This window comes from Oryza glaberrima, chromosome 3, assembly GCF_000147395.1.
Source record: "Oryza glaberrima chromosome 3, OglaRS2, whole genome shotgun sequence".
NCBI classification, from domain to species: Eukaryota; Viridiplantae; Streptophyta; class Magnoliopsida; order Poales; family Poaceae; genus Oryza; species Oryza glaberrima.
The window spans coordinates 28617194-28636481 of record NC_068328.1 but is presented as its reverse complement, the minus strand read 5'-3'; the positions used below and the strand labels follow the sequence as shown (position 1 = coordinate 28636481).

The following is a 19288-nucleotide window of genomic DNA, read 5'->3' as shown; positions in this document are numbered from 1 at the left end:
GGATGTGCTTGTAGCCCAGCCCCTTTTTTTTTCCTGGATGATCCCTCTGTTTCTCTTTGCTGTCAAACTGCTGGATCTGTGCAGAGAAATTAGGTAAGGGAACAGATGAATGGATAGATGATCAGGACAGATGAATCCCTGCAGAATTGAACAGCCAAGGGGATGCGACGCGACGCGGGGCAAAAGTGTCTCACTCGAAACGGTAATTAACAATCCCGGAGCCGGAAGGCGACGTGCGCCGCGGGCGGTAGGGGTAGGGCCGGCGATCGCCGTCGGTCGGGCCACGTACATGGGGCGCCGCGCCGGCCGAGGAGGCAGGGCAGGAGGGAAGGAGGGGGAAATGTGAAAAGGAAAAGGCAGAGGCGGCGCGCCCGATGCTCCTTCCTTGGCCAAACCGCACCACCACACCCCTCTCCTCGCGCCAAGCGCGCCACGCCCCTCTCGTTTTGGGCCCGAGGAGGGCCATGGCTTTTCTTAGCCCGCGCCTGTTCATGCAGGAGTGCCAGGCGGCCCGGGCCGGTGCTATGCAGTACTCACGGATGATCGAGTGTTTAAACTATTAGGGTGCATTTGAAGGAAAAAAAAGTGGAAAAATTTCTCGTTTTTCATATGCGCGTTTTCCGAACTGGTAAAGGATATGTTTCTTTAAAAAATTTGTAGAAAAAATGTTTTAAAAACATATTAATCCATTATTAAAATTAAAAATAATTCATACTCAATTAACCACGTGTTGATGATTCATCTCCTCTCAAACACAACTCTAATAAGCAAGGTGCCCGTGAGTGCATCTTAGGCCTCATTCACTTTGTAATGCCATCGTACAAGCTAGTTTGTCCAAGAAATACCATTGTTGTCGGGTTTCCATCCATTTTTCTACGTTAACCCTATCACATTCTTACATGAAAACACATGGTGAAATGTATGGAACCCTGATGATGATGGCATTTCTAAGATAAGTTTGTTGATGCGATGATATTTTTTGGAATAGAGCCATTATCAGTAGTATTTGTTGTATTTTCTCTAAATTAAAATGCCTATCACGGATGTTAACACCACGTGCTAAAACCAGGGCATGAAATTTCGCCGCCCTCCCGAAATGCTCATATCTCGCCCCGAAACTTTCGGTTTTTTACAATTTTTTGTGAATTTGGTAAAATTTTATTCAAATCCATTCAAAATCAGTCAAAATTTCAAAAAGTGTCGTACGAAAAAAAAATCCAAAATTTCCAAAAATTCGGAAATTTCGGTTCTTTCGCCTCCCCCCGGGCAGAAACCCTAGTTTCGAAATTTGAAACCCCGGCTAAAACAAACCTCTTGTTCTATTAACATGAAATAGTAAAGAATTTTTGATAAGCTTGCTAAGGTCGATGGAATGTTGATTCCCCCACCATACCACATAAATTAGGTGACAGGAGATGCACATTCTAGCGAACTATATCCTACTATACATGTCATAATCATTTATTTGAATTCACCATAGAAATGGATGGGTAAGGCATGGGCAACTCATATTTCCTTTTTTTTCCAAAAAAAAAGAACTAATGGTTTTTAAGACATGATGGCGTGTATCAATGAAACTACCACTTCAATAAAGTTTGATACAAACCTATAACATGGCTTTTATATCTTAGTTGCGGTAGAGGCTTGGCTTTTACATCTTATAGAAGCCGAAAGTAATATTTGCACTATCTTATTGTATATGAGCCTATAACTTACTCCCTCCGTAAAAAAAAAAAGCCAACCTAGGATTGACTGCCTGTCCAGATCATGTCCCATCAAAGTCCTAGGTTAGCTTTTTTTTGGGACGGAGAGGTATATAGTAAAGTATACTAACAGCTAAAATACATTCGAAAGAAAAACTTGTATACATAAGAAAATGCTGTAGGAATAGACATGTTATGATAACTATGCCCTACCCATCAGTCCAATGGAGGTCGTGAAAGAAAAAAAACAGCATAAAACAAAAAAAACCTTATCCATGAACCAAAAACTAAAACCATACTATATGATTATAACAATGTTTTTATTAGCGGATAAACAACAATCCATCCAGCACCAGCACACTCCCCTGGCCAGCCGCGCCGCATGGGGGTTCATGGACCGTTGTCGCTCCCCCGCACCCAATTCAGCCACGGCCACCGGGTCCAAAAAAATTTTGAACGCCCCAACCAATTGCAACGTACCCTAGCTTATCTGACTGTCGATCCATCCCCCACTCCCCACGACGCCCGAGCGCTAAACACCAAACGAGCCCAAACGATAGTGTGAGAAAAAAAAAAGAAAGAAAAGGAAAAATCCCAGATTGTAATAAAAAACCATTTACTTTACTTTTTTTTTCTTTTGGGGCTCAACCCTTTCCGTTTGTTTTACCACACCACCACCACCGCCGCGACGCGACGCCCCCACCACAGCTGCGCGAATATGCTGCCCCCAGCCACGCCGGCCGCGCCCTGATCCCCCGCACCCCGCGCCTCCAAATGCTTCCCCGCCTCCGCCTCCGCCTCCGCCGCCGCCCCCTCGCCGCCGCCGCCGGATCCGCTCGGCCGCGCCCCGCTCTCGATCTGCCCCGCCCCACCTCCCGCTGACCTCGCCCCACGCGCGCCCCCGTTCCTCATCCCCTCCGCGGCCTCCCTCCCTTCCCACCCTCACCCCCCCTGGGTTCCCCGGCGTGGGGTTGGGGGGACGCGCGGCTAGGGTTTCCGCGATTCGGGCGGTGAGGGTTGTCGGGCCCGTGCCTGCTCGGCCTCCCCGGGCCGCCGCCGTCTCGGCTAAGGGGGTTGGGTTGGTTCTTCCTGTGGTGCTTCGGAGGAGCTGCGGGGCTCGATTCGCGGGGATACGCGCGCGCGCGCGCCGCCGATCTGTGGCTGGCTGCGGCGCGGCATTGGGAGGGCCTCCTGAGTTGGGGGGAGGTTGCTGAAGCTTCGATTCGGTAGACCCCGTGGCTGGGGTTTGCCACCTTTTAGCTCGTCTGGCGGTTTTGGGTAAGCATTTCGGTGGGTTTCGGCCTCTGGGTTAGCTGGTATTGGAGGGAACCATGGCGGAGAACATCGATCTGGTGCTGGAGTTCCTGCAGAAGAACCGCTTCGCCAAGGCCGAGGCCGCGCTCCGTGGGGAGCTAAATGGCCGAGGGGATGCGAGCAACGGGCCGACGGTGCAGAGGCGTGTAGCGGAGCCCAAGGAGGACGATGAGCAAGATGGCTCCGAGGCAGGTTCCAATGCAGGGCCTAGAGGTGCTGCGTCGGTGAGGAGCGCGGACTCGTCGAGGGAGTTTATCGTGAAGGAGATTGATGTTGGAGGCCTGCCGAATGGGTCTGATGGGAGGAAAGGGTTGGGGATTGGCCTGGCTCAGGAGAACAATACAGGGGATCTGTATCCTTGGAATTTTAGCATTGCAAACAGCACTATGGAGCAACTGGCAGAGCTATTGGTGTCGGAGGAGGTGCCAAGACATCGGCGCGGCGCCGTTGTAGCTGAGAAGAGAGATCGTGGTGTTGGGACCGAGCAATCTGGTCCTGTGCTTGAGCAAAAGGTTTCTTTTGGAAGAGGAAAGGGGAAAGTGGATGTTGCAGGGACAGGGAGAAATGAAATAAATGAACCAGGCCATTCCAGGGATAAAAATCTTGTTCCAGAAAAAGAGGAGCTCTTGAATGGATGTACAGTTAAGACAGTGCTTCCATTCCCTGCAGAAAATCCATCATCCAGTTACCATACAGCACACCATGATGGAAATGAGAGGAAAGACGCTAAGAAAAGCATTGATGCGGACTGTGTTGGAAAAGCAACTAAGGGGCAGCTTGATGAGGGGAACAGGCAGTATTACTCGGGGAAGTCCCAGGAGAACGCAGATCAGGTTGCTGACCGTTGCTTCGATCTGCAGCTTATTGGAGACAATCAACGTGAGGAGCTTCCAAAGTTACCTCCTGTGAGGCTCAAGTCTGAGGACAAGCTAGTTAATATGAATTGGGAGGAAAAGGTCAACCATAACGGGTCAGGAGCCAAGCACCCCAGTGCTGACCATGCTTTTATGATTGGGTCTTATCTTGATGTTCCCATCGGACAAGAAATAACACCATCAGGTATGATAACATTTTTAGTGGTCACATGGAAACACAATATTTTACTTAGAACACAAGGTGGATGAAATATATTCTACCTTCCCCTTAAGCAACATGGTACATTGCTCCACAGTAGTCTGCTTTGAATTTACATGCTCATCTTACATCAAATTATCTGTAAAACCTACCGCATACTTGTGCACCCGCCCCATGAAACTGACATATTATTAGTGAATTGAACTATGGATGCATGAATGAAGCAAGAAAAAACAGTAGCGGTACTGACTCCTGCTATACAGCTATAGTGTGTTGAATATGATTTTTTTTTCTCCTTCTGTTGTGTAAAATGGAACAATACAATGGCTTTAGACCTAGTTTAATTGTTCTTTTTCTCTGCGTAAATTCCAAAAAAAATCTACGAATTGGAAATGTCTCATGACTTGAGTATCTCTTTGGAATTTCAATATACTTGTAAATGTTGTATGTTCTGTTGCCTAGGTAAATAATTGTTCTAACACCATTGTATTTTAGTAATTCGATTTTCTATAAGCTGTATTTCATGTTGGTAACTCTCCCAGACCTGGTCACCTGGTTGTTTTCTAGACCAGAATTTTGACATATGTTCTGTAGGACAAAACTTGAAATGGGCTAAATCTACATGTAATCTGCATCATATGTATTAGGTGATAGCGACAACAGTCGAGCAGTCCGCATTATGGATTCCTTCTGTTGCAGGTTTTGCATCAAGAAAAAAAGCGAGCATATTTTCTCACCTTTCAAAATCATGGGTGCATTGGTATCATGAGTTTGTTATTTCTACTCAAGTAGCTGTAGTTGCAGAAGCGCATGTATTACTTTTCATTTGAATGATACATAATTAGATGACTTCTATCGGGCACTGAAGTAGGCATTGCGAGGCCATTTTCATGTGAGCAAAATATGGGATTTTTCATTACTGAAGTTTCACGGACACTGAGTAGATTCCAGGATGTGTTCTTCCTTGTGTACTGTGAAACATTTAGCATAATGTCACAGTGTTTTGTTTGTGTTTTTGACCTTGCTTTCCTAAAGGAATATTTGACGTTGGCTTATGCCTTTTCTAATTGATGTGCTTTTTAATGTTTTATGGGATTTTTTTCTAACTCTCAGTTGATAATTTTGTCTTTTTATAATACAGACATGCAAACTTTTAAATAGTGAAATTATATCAGATTGTTTTCCATGATTCTTAGCCTCTCTGATGTTTGATGCTACATAAGTTTTTGACCTTGAACTATATGTTTACAAATTCAGGTGGAAGACGCACAATTAGTAATAACTGGTTCTCTGTCAGTCAAGGTATTGCAGAGGATACTTCTGACTTGGTATCGGGCTTTGCAACAATTGGTGATGATTCACTTGAATATCCAAATGAATACTGGGATTCTGATGAATACGATGATGACGACGATGTTGGGTACACCCGGCAACCAATTGAGGATGAAACCTGGTTTTTAGCACATGAAATTGACTATCCTAGTGACAATGAGAAGGCAACTGGTCACACAAGTGGGCCTGATCGGCATGATCGTCCCACAAAGGATGATGATGATGACCAATCATTTGTTGAGGAGGATTCTTACATATCTGGCGAACAATATTTTCACGGGAAGAACATTGCACAAATAGGTACTTCGGAGGGGCCAATGGGGCATGGAATTCCTGATAATGATTTGATTGCTCAGTATGATGGCCAGCTTTTGGACCCAGAAGAACTAAATTTGATGCATTCAGAACCAGTCTGGCAGGGTTTCGTTTCACAGAATAGTGAATTAGGCATGTTAGGAAATGGAAAATTCCTTAATGATTCTGAACGTCCTCATCCTGATGACCCATTTGTGGAGGATGATCAGCATGGTTCAGTTAGATCAATTGGTGTTGGCATTAGCAGTGATGCTGCTGACATTGGCAGTGAGGTGCGTGAAAGTCTGATTGGAGGAAGCAGCGAAGGAGATATTGAATACTTTAATGAAAGTAATCTGAGTGTTAGTGGAAAAAGAAATTCTCAGCAGGAAACAGAAAAGAAAAGAATAAATGCGAAAGGGGCAAAACAGGAACAATTGAATTTTATTGATAATCAGAAGGGCGTTTTACCACCAGGTGCATCATATGCTGACGGTGGATTCTCCTTTCCTCCACCATTGCATAGTGGAAAAAATGTTGAATCTGATGTTAAACCGTTATGGTCAAAGAAGGTTGATATGTATACCATCAATGATCCTGATGACTTGCAAAATGGCATGGTATCAGATGATATGCTTGCCACATGGAGGAAAAAGAATAGTGAGTCTTCCCTAAGGAGCTCTCGAGATGAAATGGCTTCTGATGTTGTTAGGTCAAGAAATTCAAGTGCATCATCTGCTTTGAATAATACTTATGATGAAGTAGATGACACAATGAATTCTCGGCATCACAAGCTAGACGACGCTCAAGAAGAGGACACTGGAACCACATTGGATGATGAGGAAGCAGCAGCATTGCAAGAGCAAGTAAGGCAGATAAAGGCCCAGGAAGAAGAATTTGAAACTTTTAATCTAAAGATTGTGCATAGAAAAAACAGGTGCTCTTTTTCTGGTCCTTAATTACTTGGCATTTCTTTATTAGTTCATTTGTATTAAAATGATACTTGGTATCATGCTTGGTGTTTGCGTTTGTTAATTTGTTTATCTCTAACGATATTTTTTAACTCCATTATATCCTGCTGACAATATAACAGAACTGGTTTTGAAGAAGACAAAAATTTCCATGTTGTTCTCAACTCTGTCATTGCTGGACGTTACCATGTCACAGAATATCTGGGTTCAGCAGCATTCAGTAAAGCTATACAAGCACATGATTTACACACAGGAATGGATGTGTGTGTTAAAATCATAAAAAACAACAAAGATTTTTTTGACCAGAGCCTTGATGAAATCAAGCTCCTGAAGTATGTCAACAAGCATGACCCTGCTGACAAGTACCATCTTTTACGTCTGTACGATTACTTCTATTATCGGGTAAATATGATATTTTGTGCTCCTTCAAACCTTTCTTATTGTCATTTAGTTCCCATATAAAGCTTTTAGTTTATCACAAGACATATTTATAAATATACAATATGATCGAGTTTACTGAAACATCACTCATTAGCATTGCATTGTGGTACATTTGATATTTTCATTTTCTATACATTTGTTATACTTTCCCAAACTGTTAATTTGAGGGCTTCCTAGGCTACTAGCATAATTTGACATTTCATACGTATGCTTTGCTCTGGTTAATGCCAACTACTATTATAATATTCATCTGTTGAACAAAGACTATAAACCTTCTGGCCTAGTTTCTTGACTGTTATTCCAGGCCTTTTTGTGTAGGCTAACATATCTTAGTTGACCCTTCTATATAAACCAGGACAGGAGATTTTTCTACAGATTGATCCATTAGAATGGCTTTATTTCGTTGGCTCAAGCATTAGTGTTTGTGAACTCTATGCAATTACATCTTTTAATGAAGTCTACCATGTTTGGTTGGTATATCAATTATTGCATGCATTATTTGTATTTTTGTTTGTTGTTAGTGTGTTTAAGTTCTGCAAGTTTAGCCTATCTGACATAATAATGTTCTGAGACTATTCTTCAAGCTGATGTATTAGGACTGTCTGATATCTTTCAAATTTATGTCATTACATCCTATAACAAATTTGGAGCATTTGTTTGCAGGAACATTTGCTTATAGTCTGTGAGCTTCTGAAGGCAAATTTGTATGAATTTCAAAAGTTCAACAGAGAATCAGGAGGCGAGGTCTATTTCACAATGCCAAGACTGCAGGTATTACTAGCTAGCTAATAGGATCCAGTAATGGTGATTAATGTTTTTACTCTCAGTAAATGGACACAATATACCAATTTTTGTGACAATAATTGATTTTCCTTTTGCGTACCCTTTCTGCAGTCAATAGCTATTCAGTGTTTGGAGGCACTGCAGTTTTTGCATGGACTTGGTCTTATACATTGTGATCTGAAGCCGGAGAACATATTGGTAAAGAGCTACAGCAGATGTGAAGTAAAGGTCATTGACCTTGGCAGTAGCTGTTTCGAGACAGATCATCTATGTGCATACGTACAATCACGATCTTACCGTGCACCTGAGGTTATTTTGGGTTTGCCTTATGACAAAAAGATAGATATGTGGTCACTTGGATGTATACTAGCTGAACTTTGCACTGGAAATGTAAGTGGTTACTGCATACCGGTTATTGCACCACTTAATTGTTAAATCCTTTCATCTCATGGCTTTCTATTTTCTTTTTGACTGAACTTGTCGCTGTTTTGTTAATGCATATTTCATTGTACCATATGGCTTTACTAAAACAAAAAAAGGATCTGTCTTTCTGTACATATATGATATATCCCTGTGTTCTTTTTGAATGATCTCTATCATATTAAGAATCCTTTAGTATTAGGGCGATTAAAAAAATGAAACTCATTAACAAGTGTATTTAGATTTTTCTTTTTTGATCTTAGCAGGCAATGTTTGCAATTTATCTATTTACTGTTATACATAGAGAATGAATATGTTAGTTCATCTTGATTCACCATGGTCTATGCTCTTCAGGTTCTTTTCCAAAATGATTCTCCTGCAACTTTACTTGCACGTGTGATGGGCATCATTGGTTCGATAGAACAAGCTATGCTTGCACAGGGACGTGAAACATACAAATATTTCACCAAAAACCACATGCTGTACGAAAGAAATCAGGTTTGAATTCTTCTATAGATGTTTTTTTTGTTTTCCCAGTCACACAGATGTAACTGAATTTTATAGCAGATTTATCCTTAAACTTTAGCCCTTCTGTGTTAACCTTTCAATTCATTGTTCCCCAGGAAAGCAACAGACTGGAGTACTTGATTCCAAAAAAGACATCTTTGCGGCACCGCTTGCCCATGGCTGACCAAGGTTTTATCGAGTTTGTTGCATACCTTCTCGAGGTAAACCCAAAGAAGCGACCTAGTGCCTCAGAGGCATTGAAACATCCATGGCTTTCTTTTCCGTACGAGCCAATATCTTCATGACACAGTTGCTACTGGATGGTGATGTTTCCAAGCACTACTATATTGAGTGCCTTAACATTTTCTCTTGGCGCTAAGCAACATGAAGTTTTGATTGATCAAGATGAAACATGTTCTACCACGACTTGCCCACAGCACGACCAAAGTCCAAATCTCATGAAGTGTGCTGCTGCTGCTGGGACGGTCCTCGCCCCCCTGTACTACCAATGCTGCCCTGTGTTGTGATGTAATATAACCTTCGGTTTTGTCAGTTCCTTGGCCCCAATGTAACAGGCCATTTGGTTAGATACTATTGCGACCCCATTTTTAGGAATAGGGCTGTCATGTTGTACATGGTGTTTTTATTGTTGAACCATGTGCCTTGTTGCGCACTTCCATTTGTGGTTCTAACCCATTCTTCTGTACATCTCGCACCTCCAAGGTGCTTAGGAACTGCTTGCCCCTCCAGGCTTGTTTTGCCGAGAATCGTTACACTTTGCTTACCTTCTCTTTTTCTGAGTCCTTAACATGAGCCGGTGCACCTAATCTTCATACCTGCCGTATCTGAAAATTAAGGTAGAGCTGGGCTTAAATTTTCCATCAATGTTCAACCATGTCAAACTACCAAAGGTTCTGCGTATCTCGGCGTACAGCCGACTTCCATCCAACCTGACCTCGGTGCACAGCTGCGCCTGCACGCGTCAGGCCCGCACAACGCACATGACGTTGCGTTTTGCACGATTTGGTCCACTGCTGTTTCTTTTGCGTGGAGGATAGCCTCATCAATCATCCAAGTGCTTTGCGCCGCGGCACGAAAGTCATTATGTGTACGTACAGGTTGTACTCGTAGATTGTGTGCTACTCCACTTCGTATCTTGCAACCGCAGCTCGTTCTTTAGATCTGTGTCGCCGATGATTTTTGCCGTGTACACAGAATTTTGTAGCGGAACAGGTTGGCTCGCTCTGCTGAATTTCGTCCATCGCCTAACCGGGCCAGATATTAGTGACGCAGGTCTGCAGCTGCGTCATGAAGAGAGATGCATGCATTTCCATTCAATGCTGACGGCTCCGCCGTGCTGGACTCGCTCGCGCTCGCCGGGCGCCGATCGAGTCCACTCCGGTGATGCGAAATAGAATACCGAGTAGCAAGATACCACGTATATAGCAGCTGTTTCCCTCGATCCAAATACTACTACCCACGTTACCTAATATAAGCCAAAAATATTTATTAAGAAATACAAATTAATTTATAAGTAAAAATTTTGTTTATATGTGGTTAGCGATTTAAAAGTCAAAACTATACTTAAAAAATACTGAGTGGCAAGATACTTCGTACTAGCAGCTGTTTCCCTCGGTCCTGAGCATTATCGGTTGCCCATATTTTCTAATAAACCAAAACGATTTATTAGGAATAGAAACTAATTTATAAATGAAATTTTTTGTTGAAAATATCTTAAAGTTAACTTCAAAATTAGGTTTTTTTTTCAAATTTTAGCTTTAGCTTTAGCTTACTAGCCCAACCATGAAAGCTCTAAGGCTGACGCCTAGTTTGATAGAGCAACTTTACTCCTTTTTCATTATCAAGTTTTTATACTGCTAAACGGTATGTGTTATTAAAATATATTTATATAGAAGTTTTTTTAAAAAAATAAATAAATTTATTTTTTAAATTTATAATGATCATACTTACTTAATCCTATGCTAATGATCTGTCATATTTTATGAGACGCCATCAACTCTAGCCAAACCATTCGTTTAGGGTGTTGCGTATGGCAACTCTGTGTCACATAAAACAAGATAAATCATTAAAACGTGATCAATTAAATATTAATTATTACAAATTTGAACTGAGTTTATTTATTTTTTAAAAATCCTTTATCAGTTGGAGAAGTAGTAGCAGCGGTCCAAGTCATTTCCAGTGTGCCCTCGCTAGTCGGGTCTCCCCCTCCCGGCTCCGCCACTATGGAACGTGTCACGCACGCGCATCACAGAACGGTCTCGCTTGGCGGGAGCGGGGAGCACGGGGCAAGTACTAGGCGGGCTAATAGGGCATCTGCTGTTAATACGGATCATATCAGTGGTTGAATTCCTTCCGGTTTTACGGCAGATGAACCAACAGAGTCCACGAGTACGCGTGCATCAATCAGTACGAGCTCCTCGCGAGAAAACATTAACATGTGCTTGCGTATGTGCAACGGATCGATCGCCTACTCTTGTATTTAAGTATTTAGAGTAGGTACAATAGCAGAGTATTAGTCAGCTATAATCATATTTAATTGAGATAAAAGATGATCGAGAAAAGTAGCAGGCTACAGATCTGTAGCCAGCTGCAGCACGAATTTCAAGATACAATGTGTGTATGACAGGTGGGACCATATATTAATAGTATAGTAAACAACTATTATATGAATTAGCTATTAGATTGGTTATAGATGAATTAAACTTGCTCTTAGGCTGCATATACTGTAGACATGCTGTCAGGGCCAGAATCATCCTGATTCTCCCTCGATAATAAAATAGATTTCTTTTTATGAGATTTTGATTTGGACTTAGTTATACTCAAACAACAAAAGATGCATGTCTAGTAGTAGGAGCACCATAGAATTTTCACATGTGAGATTTCCCAAGATCAAAAAATATATGGTACTTTGATAAACTTTGTTAAAATGAATTGGTTTTGCAATTAAAGTGTGTATCACTTGATATTGGGACAAGGATAGATAGCGAAACTTTTGGCACTTCTTCGAAATAAATAAATAGCAGAAAAAAATCCATGCCACCTCTGAAATTAAGAATAAATCAATGCTTGATGTTTATTAATTAACATACTACTCACTATGTAGTACTAACAACTGTTTAAGGAGGGGGATCAGGGTCACTCAATATAATCAGGTGTTTGATTTTGGCCTCAACATATCTCTCATGAAAAAGATTCGCTTGAGAAGAATCAGGACCGTTTCATGTAATTGGTGGCTGATTTTGGTCTTTACAGTCGCTGTTAACTGTGCATATGAAAAGATCCGTTCCCCGACAGTGTGATGCACGTGCATATGCGTGTTTTGAAAAAAAAAAAACACTTACAACAAAAATGCATTTGTCCATTACGTCAGTACCTGTCGACAGTAAAACCCTATAATAACTTAGTTAATTTTAATATATGTGTATGTTTTATGAAAAATATTCATAAAAATAGTCCGTAGACGATTTATAGGAGTCAACATATAAGTATAATATGTATACGTATATAAGCACTTGCATTGGCATCAGTTTTTAGGAAAAGAAAATGTTTTCACCGAAACACAATGCTCTTTATTACAAACTAATTATATGGTTAGATTCATCGTAGGGAAACTACCAACCAAGTTTATTCCTAAATTTACACGGACAACCATATCTACGACTAATTATTTTTTAGGTAAATATGTATCTTTCAATAACGATACATGTGTGATGACTGATGAGGCGGTTTTGTCAATATCAAAATATAATATGCTAATGTGGCTAGATTGGTAGGTTATGTAATAGATGTCGATAACGAAACTGTTTCTGTAATTGTTTCATCAATTTTACGATATATTTGTGTAATTTAAAAATATGTCTAACGATATATCAGCTCAATTTAAGAATATGGTTTTGGTGATAGGGTGTGATGGTGTGATAGTGTGCGTTGTTGTAAAGTAAACACCGAATTATTTATTTCTATCTACTCCCTCAGTTTTAAAATGTAAGAACATAGAATCAGGTGTAATGGGTCTGTTCGGCTGGTATTTTTCACAGCTGCATGGCTGCTAGCTGCAGTAGCGAGCTGCAAGCCGCATAATACAAACGTTGCGGCCGTAGCGCTGCCGTGGGAATGGCAGCCGAACCGGTCCAATATTTCTTACTGATCTTCGATTATCTCCAGATTCACGATACTATGAAATGTTTATATGTTAGAGTAGATAAGGGAGTATTTGGGGGAAGGTGTCGAGGGGCAAAACAAACGTGCTGGAAATAGCACAGGAGGAATAAACGAACAGCGGCACGCCTCCCTCCTGGAGGTTATCTATATCGTCGCCGCGAATGGCCGAGATAACCTACCTCACCTTTAACCTAATCCGGATTTCCGGATGGCTCATGGGCTCACGGCTGGCCGCCCTTTGCCTTCGAACTCGATTCTCGAGCCCGAATCAACAGGCACACTCGTATATCCTCCCGAAATTTCTAGACCCGACCGTGCGACTACGACCCCGCCGTCCGATCCGATCACCCCGATGCGAGCAGGATAAGGGACAGCGACCGGTCGCCCCTCTACCCGCCTCCCACTTCCACGCTGGCCCCACCGACCCCCGACCGGCGGTGGGCCCCACCTCCGCTCCCTCGCCGCCACGCGTCCCCCTAGCCCCCCTCGACGCCACGTCCCGAGACCGCCACGTGGGCCCCACCACCACCCCCCCCCCCCCCCCCCCCCCCCCCCCCCCCCCCCGCCGGCGCCTGCCGCGGCGAGACGAGGCAGGTGGAGGTGTCTCGCCGCCTCCGCCTCCATGGGCGGCTATAAAGCGGCCGCCTCCACCTCACCTACACCTACGCCTACGCCTACGAGGATTTTATTTAATTCTCTTTGTGTTTGTGTGTTATTTTTTCTCATTTTCGAGCGGCCGATTAATGCGCGGAGTTTCGAATTTTTCTACGTCCTCGTTGTTGCGCGAGACGAGGCGATATACGGCACCGAGCATCTGGTTCCAGGATAATTCGACCGATTGATCGGCGCGAGGCAGCGAGAGAATCATCCGCCTTTTTTTTGTTTGGTTTTGCGGATTGAGTGATTCGCTTTTCTCTTCGTTGGTCGCGGGAGGTTGGATTGGAGAGGAGGTCCATTTTTAGGGCGGTGGCGGCGCGATCGATCCGGGATTGGGAGAGGCATTTCTAGGGCGGGGGGAGCGGCAGCGGGCGAGACCCACCACCAACGACCTCGCGACCGCGCCTGCGTCGCCGCGCGCGCGTGTGGAGGAGGAAGGAGGAGGAGGAGGAGGAGGAGGAGGATGGCGGGGAGCATGCAGGCCGCGGAGGCGGCGGGGCGGATCAGCGCGCTGCTGTCGCTGCTCGCGCTGCGGCGGCTCATCGCCTTGCTCCAGCCGCTCGCCCTGCTCCTGCTCCTGCCCTTCCGGTGGCGCGGCGCGCGCCCCGGCGCCGCCGCGGCGGCGGCGGCGGCGGACGCCGTGGCCGCCTCGGTCGCGTCGGGCGGGAAGAAGGGGAAGGCCGCCGTCGTGCTGCGGGTCCCCGCCGGGTCGCCGATCGTCGCCGCGAGGCGCCAGGCGTCGGCCCGCCGGGAGATCGCCGCGCGGCGGGCGCGCGAGGCCGGCCGCGAGTACGAGCTCATCCCCACCCACCGCGGCGAGACGCTGTTCACGCAGTGCTGGTGGCCTCACGGATCCTCCTCCGCCATTAAGCCGAGGTGAGACACCACCACGACGATGACGACCTTCCGTGAAAGGGATGAATTGAATGAATTCAGGGGGGGATTCCCTCTCACACACGTGCTTGAATTTTTTTTTTGTTCCTATCTAAATCATTTCACAAAAAAAGGTCTCGTTTGGTGCTAGTGTCCTCATCAGATTGTCCGTTGATTCTTCCGCAGGGCGCTCGTCGTAGTCATGCACGGGTTGAACGAGCACAGGTAATGGATTTACTCCAGTTTCCATCTGATATTTAAAGCCGGTGGATTGTATTGTCCGGTAGTTGATGGTTGGCCTACCTTTTGGTTCATGTGGCAGTGGGAGATACGATCATCTAGCTAGGAGGTTGAACGACATCGGTGTTAAGGTTTATGGGATGGACTGGACTGGTGAGTCTTATTGCAACGCTTTTCGCTTATGCAACTGCCTGTTTTTGAGTGTTATGTGTTCATTTTCCGTACTGACCTTAGCTAACTACTCATATATTTACTGGCTTGAGTATACTTTTTTCTTTGAACGAATGGCTTGAGTATACTAGAAATTAATAAGTAGTCGATAGAAAATTGGGTGACTGGAGCCTCTCACGAGGCTTCAAAATTCATCACCATTTCAAGGACATTGATGTATCTTCAAGTTCTCAATGATTTTAAGCCCGAAGGCCTGCTGAAAATATTGTCTGTGACCTGGTAAAGTAAGGATAGTTGGTGCAAGTTTTGCCCTACAAAACTACTATGTTATTGTGAGATGAATATATGGGTTATCAAACTTCAGTAAGATAGTATTTTGATGGAGTTGTTTACTTTGGTTAGTTTTGGTAGGGTAGCAAGCCAAACTAGCCTAAGTCCTGATTGTGTATCAGCTCCTATTCCTGCTTAATTATCTTCAAATCCCAATGGTTCAAAACTAATAGGAAAGAGAGGAAATTGGCACGTTGACTGATTCTCTCTTAGGGGGTACACGGTGCCATTTAAACATCATTTAACAATTCCACTTTACCAATTCCTCTATTGCCAGTTCAGTATCAGTCCTTTTTGAAACCAACCATATAAACTGATACCTTCAATTCTCCACTTTGTTTCATCTGTATTTCATACCTAACTTGGAGCGCATAGACATGTAACTGCAATATTCTAGTAGTTAGGAACCAATGATAATGGTATTCTCAGAGAGTTGGACAATGGACCACCTGGTATTCAGAATTTGTCAAATTTTATATGGGCTAAATTGGGTGTTCTGTAATCAATCTACTATGATGGCCCTTGGTAAAATACTCACTATGGACTGGGCTGTAATGTATTTGGTTTTTTGGTATAGGCCCATTGGTCTTTCTAACCTACATACACTATTATGCAGGTCATGGTGGAAGTGATGGTCTTCATGGTTACGTGCAATCTCTTGACCATGCTGTCAGTGACTTGGTACGGGCAATTGAACTTATTACCTTTGGTGTTGTCTGAGACCACTTGTATAAAATCTTATTGAAATGCTTCTTTCAATGTAGAAAATGTATCTCAAGAAAATTTTAGCTGAAAACCCTGGTCTTCCATGCTTCTGTTTTGGCCACTCAACTGGTGGAGGCATCATTTTGAAGGTAACTTCATTGGTACCATAGGAATTGTACTGGTGTGGTGTTCACTTCTACATTAGCATGTGCTTGTGAGTGCACAAATGCATAAGCTTAAATTTGTTGGTGTGTTTTGTTATTGGTAGGCTATGCTTGATCCAGAGGTAGATTCTTGTGTTGAGGGCATCTTCCTGACATCACCAGCTGTTCGTGTTCAGCCTGCCCATCCAATCATAAAGGTAAGCTGATTGTAAAAATGCTTATCTGTAAGATCTAATCGGTGTGCTTGTTAAGATAAAACATGATACATAATACGTCCCAATTAGCTTTATGCTAACTGGGGCAGAAACTAGAAACGAGAGCTGATGTGTTCTCCATTGCTCTGATTGGTGAGAGGAGAACAGCTGCTAGTTTCTGTGTAGACTGGAGTAGCATGCATGGAACAGTAACTGGCTTTTGTAGACATCTCAGAAATATTTTCTGCTGTCTATTTGTAGGTCATGGCCCCTGTGTTTGCCCTCATAGCCCCAAGATACCAGTTCACGGCTTCACACAGGAACGGGCCACCGGTATCACGTGACCCGGAAGCCCTGAAGGCTAAATATTCAGACCAGCTTGTGTTCACCGGTTCCATCCGAGTTAGAACAGGGTACGAGATCCTACGCCTGACGTCGTATTTGCAACAGCACTTGCACAGAATCACTGTCCCGATGCTGGTGATGCATGGTGCCGATGATATGGTGACCGATCCCCAAGGATCACAGAAACTGTACGAAGAAGCTTCATCCTCGGACAAGTCCCTCAATCTGTACAACGGTCTGCTTCATGATCTGCTCATCGAGCCCGAGAAGGAGAAGATCATGGACAACATTGTGGATTGGCTGAGCCCGAGGATTTGACAGCTGATATCCATTCATAGGACGCAGTCTGATCGTCCGCGGAGCGCGGGGGCAGGATGAGCATCCCGGCCTCCCGATGGTGATGACGCGGTCTTTGATCATCTGCAGAGCCGAGGAGGGCGAGCGTTGCTGCAAGCCTGCGATGCTGCTGGCCTCCCGGCGTTGGTAACATCATACCACGAGCATTGCTTCTATCTATATTACGTGTTGCTGTAGTACCAGGCGATGATGGGTCGGCTTACTACTGTCGCCTCCCCTTGGTATCCCGGAATCCTTTTTGTTTGCAGGGATACGCCTATGTAAGATTGTTCGTTTCGCCCTGTGTGGCTGCATGTGTGGTGTCCAATAATTTAGATGCCTTTTACCCTCCGATGAGAGGAGACGTTTTCTGCGTTGCAATGTAATCAGATTTTGCAGCAGAATATATTTGCCTGGATTGTCTGATGTGTAAATATGTTCTCCTGCGTCATATCGTGTTATTTTTGCCTGGATTCACTCAGATGTGTAAATCTTGTTAAGAAATCTTGGGTGATCTCGTTCACCCGGAGGAATAGGACAATTGGCAGAGAAGGAAACGCGGCGGTTGGCGGCGTCCCTTCTCTCCTCTCTGTGCTCCTGGACAATGGGCGCGATGGATGTATTAATTCAGCATACGATCAATGAGAAATCTCTCATCTCTCATCTCTCGCTAAATTCTTCTGCACCGTGTCGTGCTGTCTGCGTAGTCTGCGGCAAGCTGTAAACGGTTCCGACGAAGTTGCATAGTGGGCAGTGGCATCTCATCGTCTGCTTGCCTGTTAGTTCATCTGCCCTAGCCAAAATTTGACGTTTGAAACTTAAATAAAGTACATTTTTGAAGTTATTTTTATCAATCTTCTATTTTTTTTTTTGGGCTTCGTTCATTTATCCGAAGGTATCCACTTTTGAACCTGATCAGACTTGTTGCAAAGCGGACTAATCGAAATGTTGAAACCTTGACTAGGCCATCGCGCGCGTTCGGTGGTCCACCCAGAGCGGCCTAAATGGATGGAGGATGGTCATTTCAGGTGATGAATTGAGATACATTCTATAGTGCAGTGATAAGAATCGTGCGATTTTAACCCCAAAATCTCATGTTTAATATCCAATGCATTCACAATTTCTTCTTTTTAGTGTTGCTTTCATGCCATTACGAATATACCATTTTAGAAAAGAACATTACAATTCATCTATTCGTATCCACGCTAACTAAACTGGCACAAAATTAAAACCATATCATTGTCATAACGTTTTTTTATCTTTTTTTTATAATTTTTTCTTCTCCTCTCTCTCCCTTCCCCTCTTGTTGGCCGACCGCAGCAGCAGTGCCAACGCCATCGCCGCCCCACATCTCCAGCCTCTCACTGGGTCCAATGGCGAGCACCGGTGGCTGCAGCGAGGCCATGCTGGAGCGGCGGAAGGGCTAAACGCAAGCTCGTGTGAGCAGATCCAGCACCAAAGGTGGCGAGCTCAGCAAAAGTTAGCACAAAATTCGTACGCCGTATTTATAATGATATGGATCTAATTAACCCAAAAAAGGTTTGGAGGAACATCTCTCCATCCAAACCTCAATTCAGGCGATGTATTACCGTAATTTTGGCACATAAGTCCACCCCGCAAGTGCTTATAGATTTAGGGCCTATTCACTTTGATGCCATTTTCAATCTTATCAAATTTTGGTAAAGTTACTAAAAAATAGCTACATTTAGTTTGCTGCCAAATTTTGGTAACTATATAAGAAATCCTGCCAAAATTTTGATAAGTTTTTTTTTGCAGTGAACAGGCCCTTAGCCTGTTAACGCGCAAATTCAGCCTGTCAAAGTCTGTAAATTCAGGGCCAGTTTGGTTTGAGGTCTAAATTAGGCTTGCCAATTTTTTGGCAACCTCAACAATAATTGTGTATGTTTGGATTGAAGCTAAATTTTGGCATGCCTATATAACATAGGCCATTTCAATAGCCAAATTAGTTTAATTTGGCTTCAATACAAACACATGTTGGCCTTACCAGGCCAACATTGGTCACAAACCAAACTGGCCCTCAGTCTGTGAATGCGTGCCATTTCGGCCTTTGTGTATGAGTACGAGTCACCAATTACGGGCCCAATTAATGAATGGCCCATTCGTGGGCTGAGTATACATGGGCCATGTAGTGGGTCCAAACTGTCCATGTAGAGATAGTAGGCCGAATTTCCAAGGCCGACCTTCTGTACGCCGAAAGTTTTTTGGGCCTGTTCTTCAGTAATGGGCCTCTT

The 19288-nt window shown here is 43.9% G+C and overlaps 2 protein-coding genes across 2 annotated transcripts; both read left to right on the top strand.

Moving 5' to 3' along the window:
- Positions 1-2458: 2458 nt before the first annotated feature.
- LOC127765785 (uncharacterized) lies at positions 2459-9666 on the top strand. Its single transcript, XM_052290742.1, has 7 exons — positions 2459-4076; positions 5349-6654; positions 6811-7090; positions 7793-7900; positions 8024-8302; positions 8687-8830; positions 8956-9666. The coding sequence occupies exons 1-7, from the start codon at positions 3035-3037 to the stop codon at positions 9142-9144; spliced, it is 3348 nt and encodes a 1115-aa protein (XP_052146702.1). The 5' UTR covers positions 2459-3034; the 3' UTR covers positions 9145-9666.
- A 3956-nt stretch (positions 9667-13622) lies between these two features.
- LOC127769050 (uncharacterized) lies at positions 13623-17470 on the top strand. Its single transcript, XM_052294752.1, has 7 exons — positions 13623-14554; positions 14738-14776; positions 14874-14944; positions 15909-15973; positions 16057-16146; positions 16266-16358; positions 16617-17470. Exons 1-7 carry the CDS (start codon positions 14142-14144, stop codon positions 17016-17018), a joined length of 1173 nt encoding a protein of 390 aa, XP_052150712.1. The 5' UTR covers positions 13623-14141; the 3' UTR covers positions 17019-17470.
- The last annotated feature ends 1818 nt before the right edge of the window (positions 17471-19288 follow it).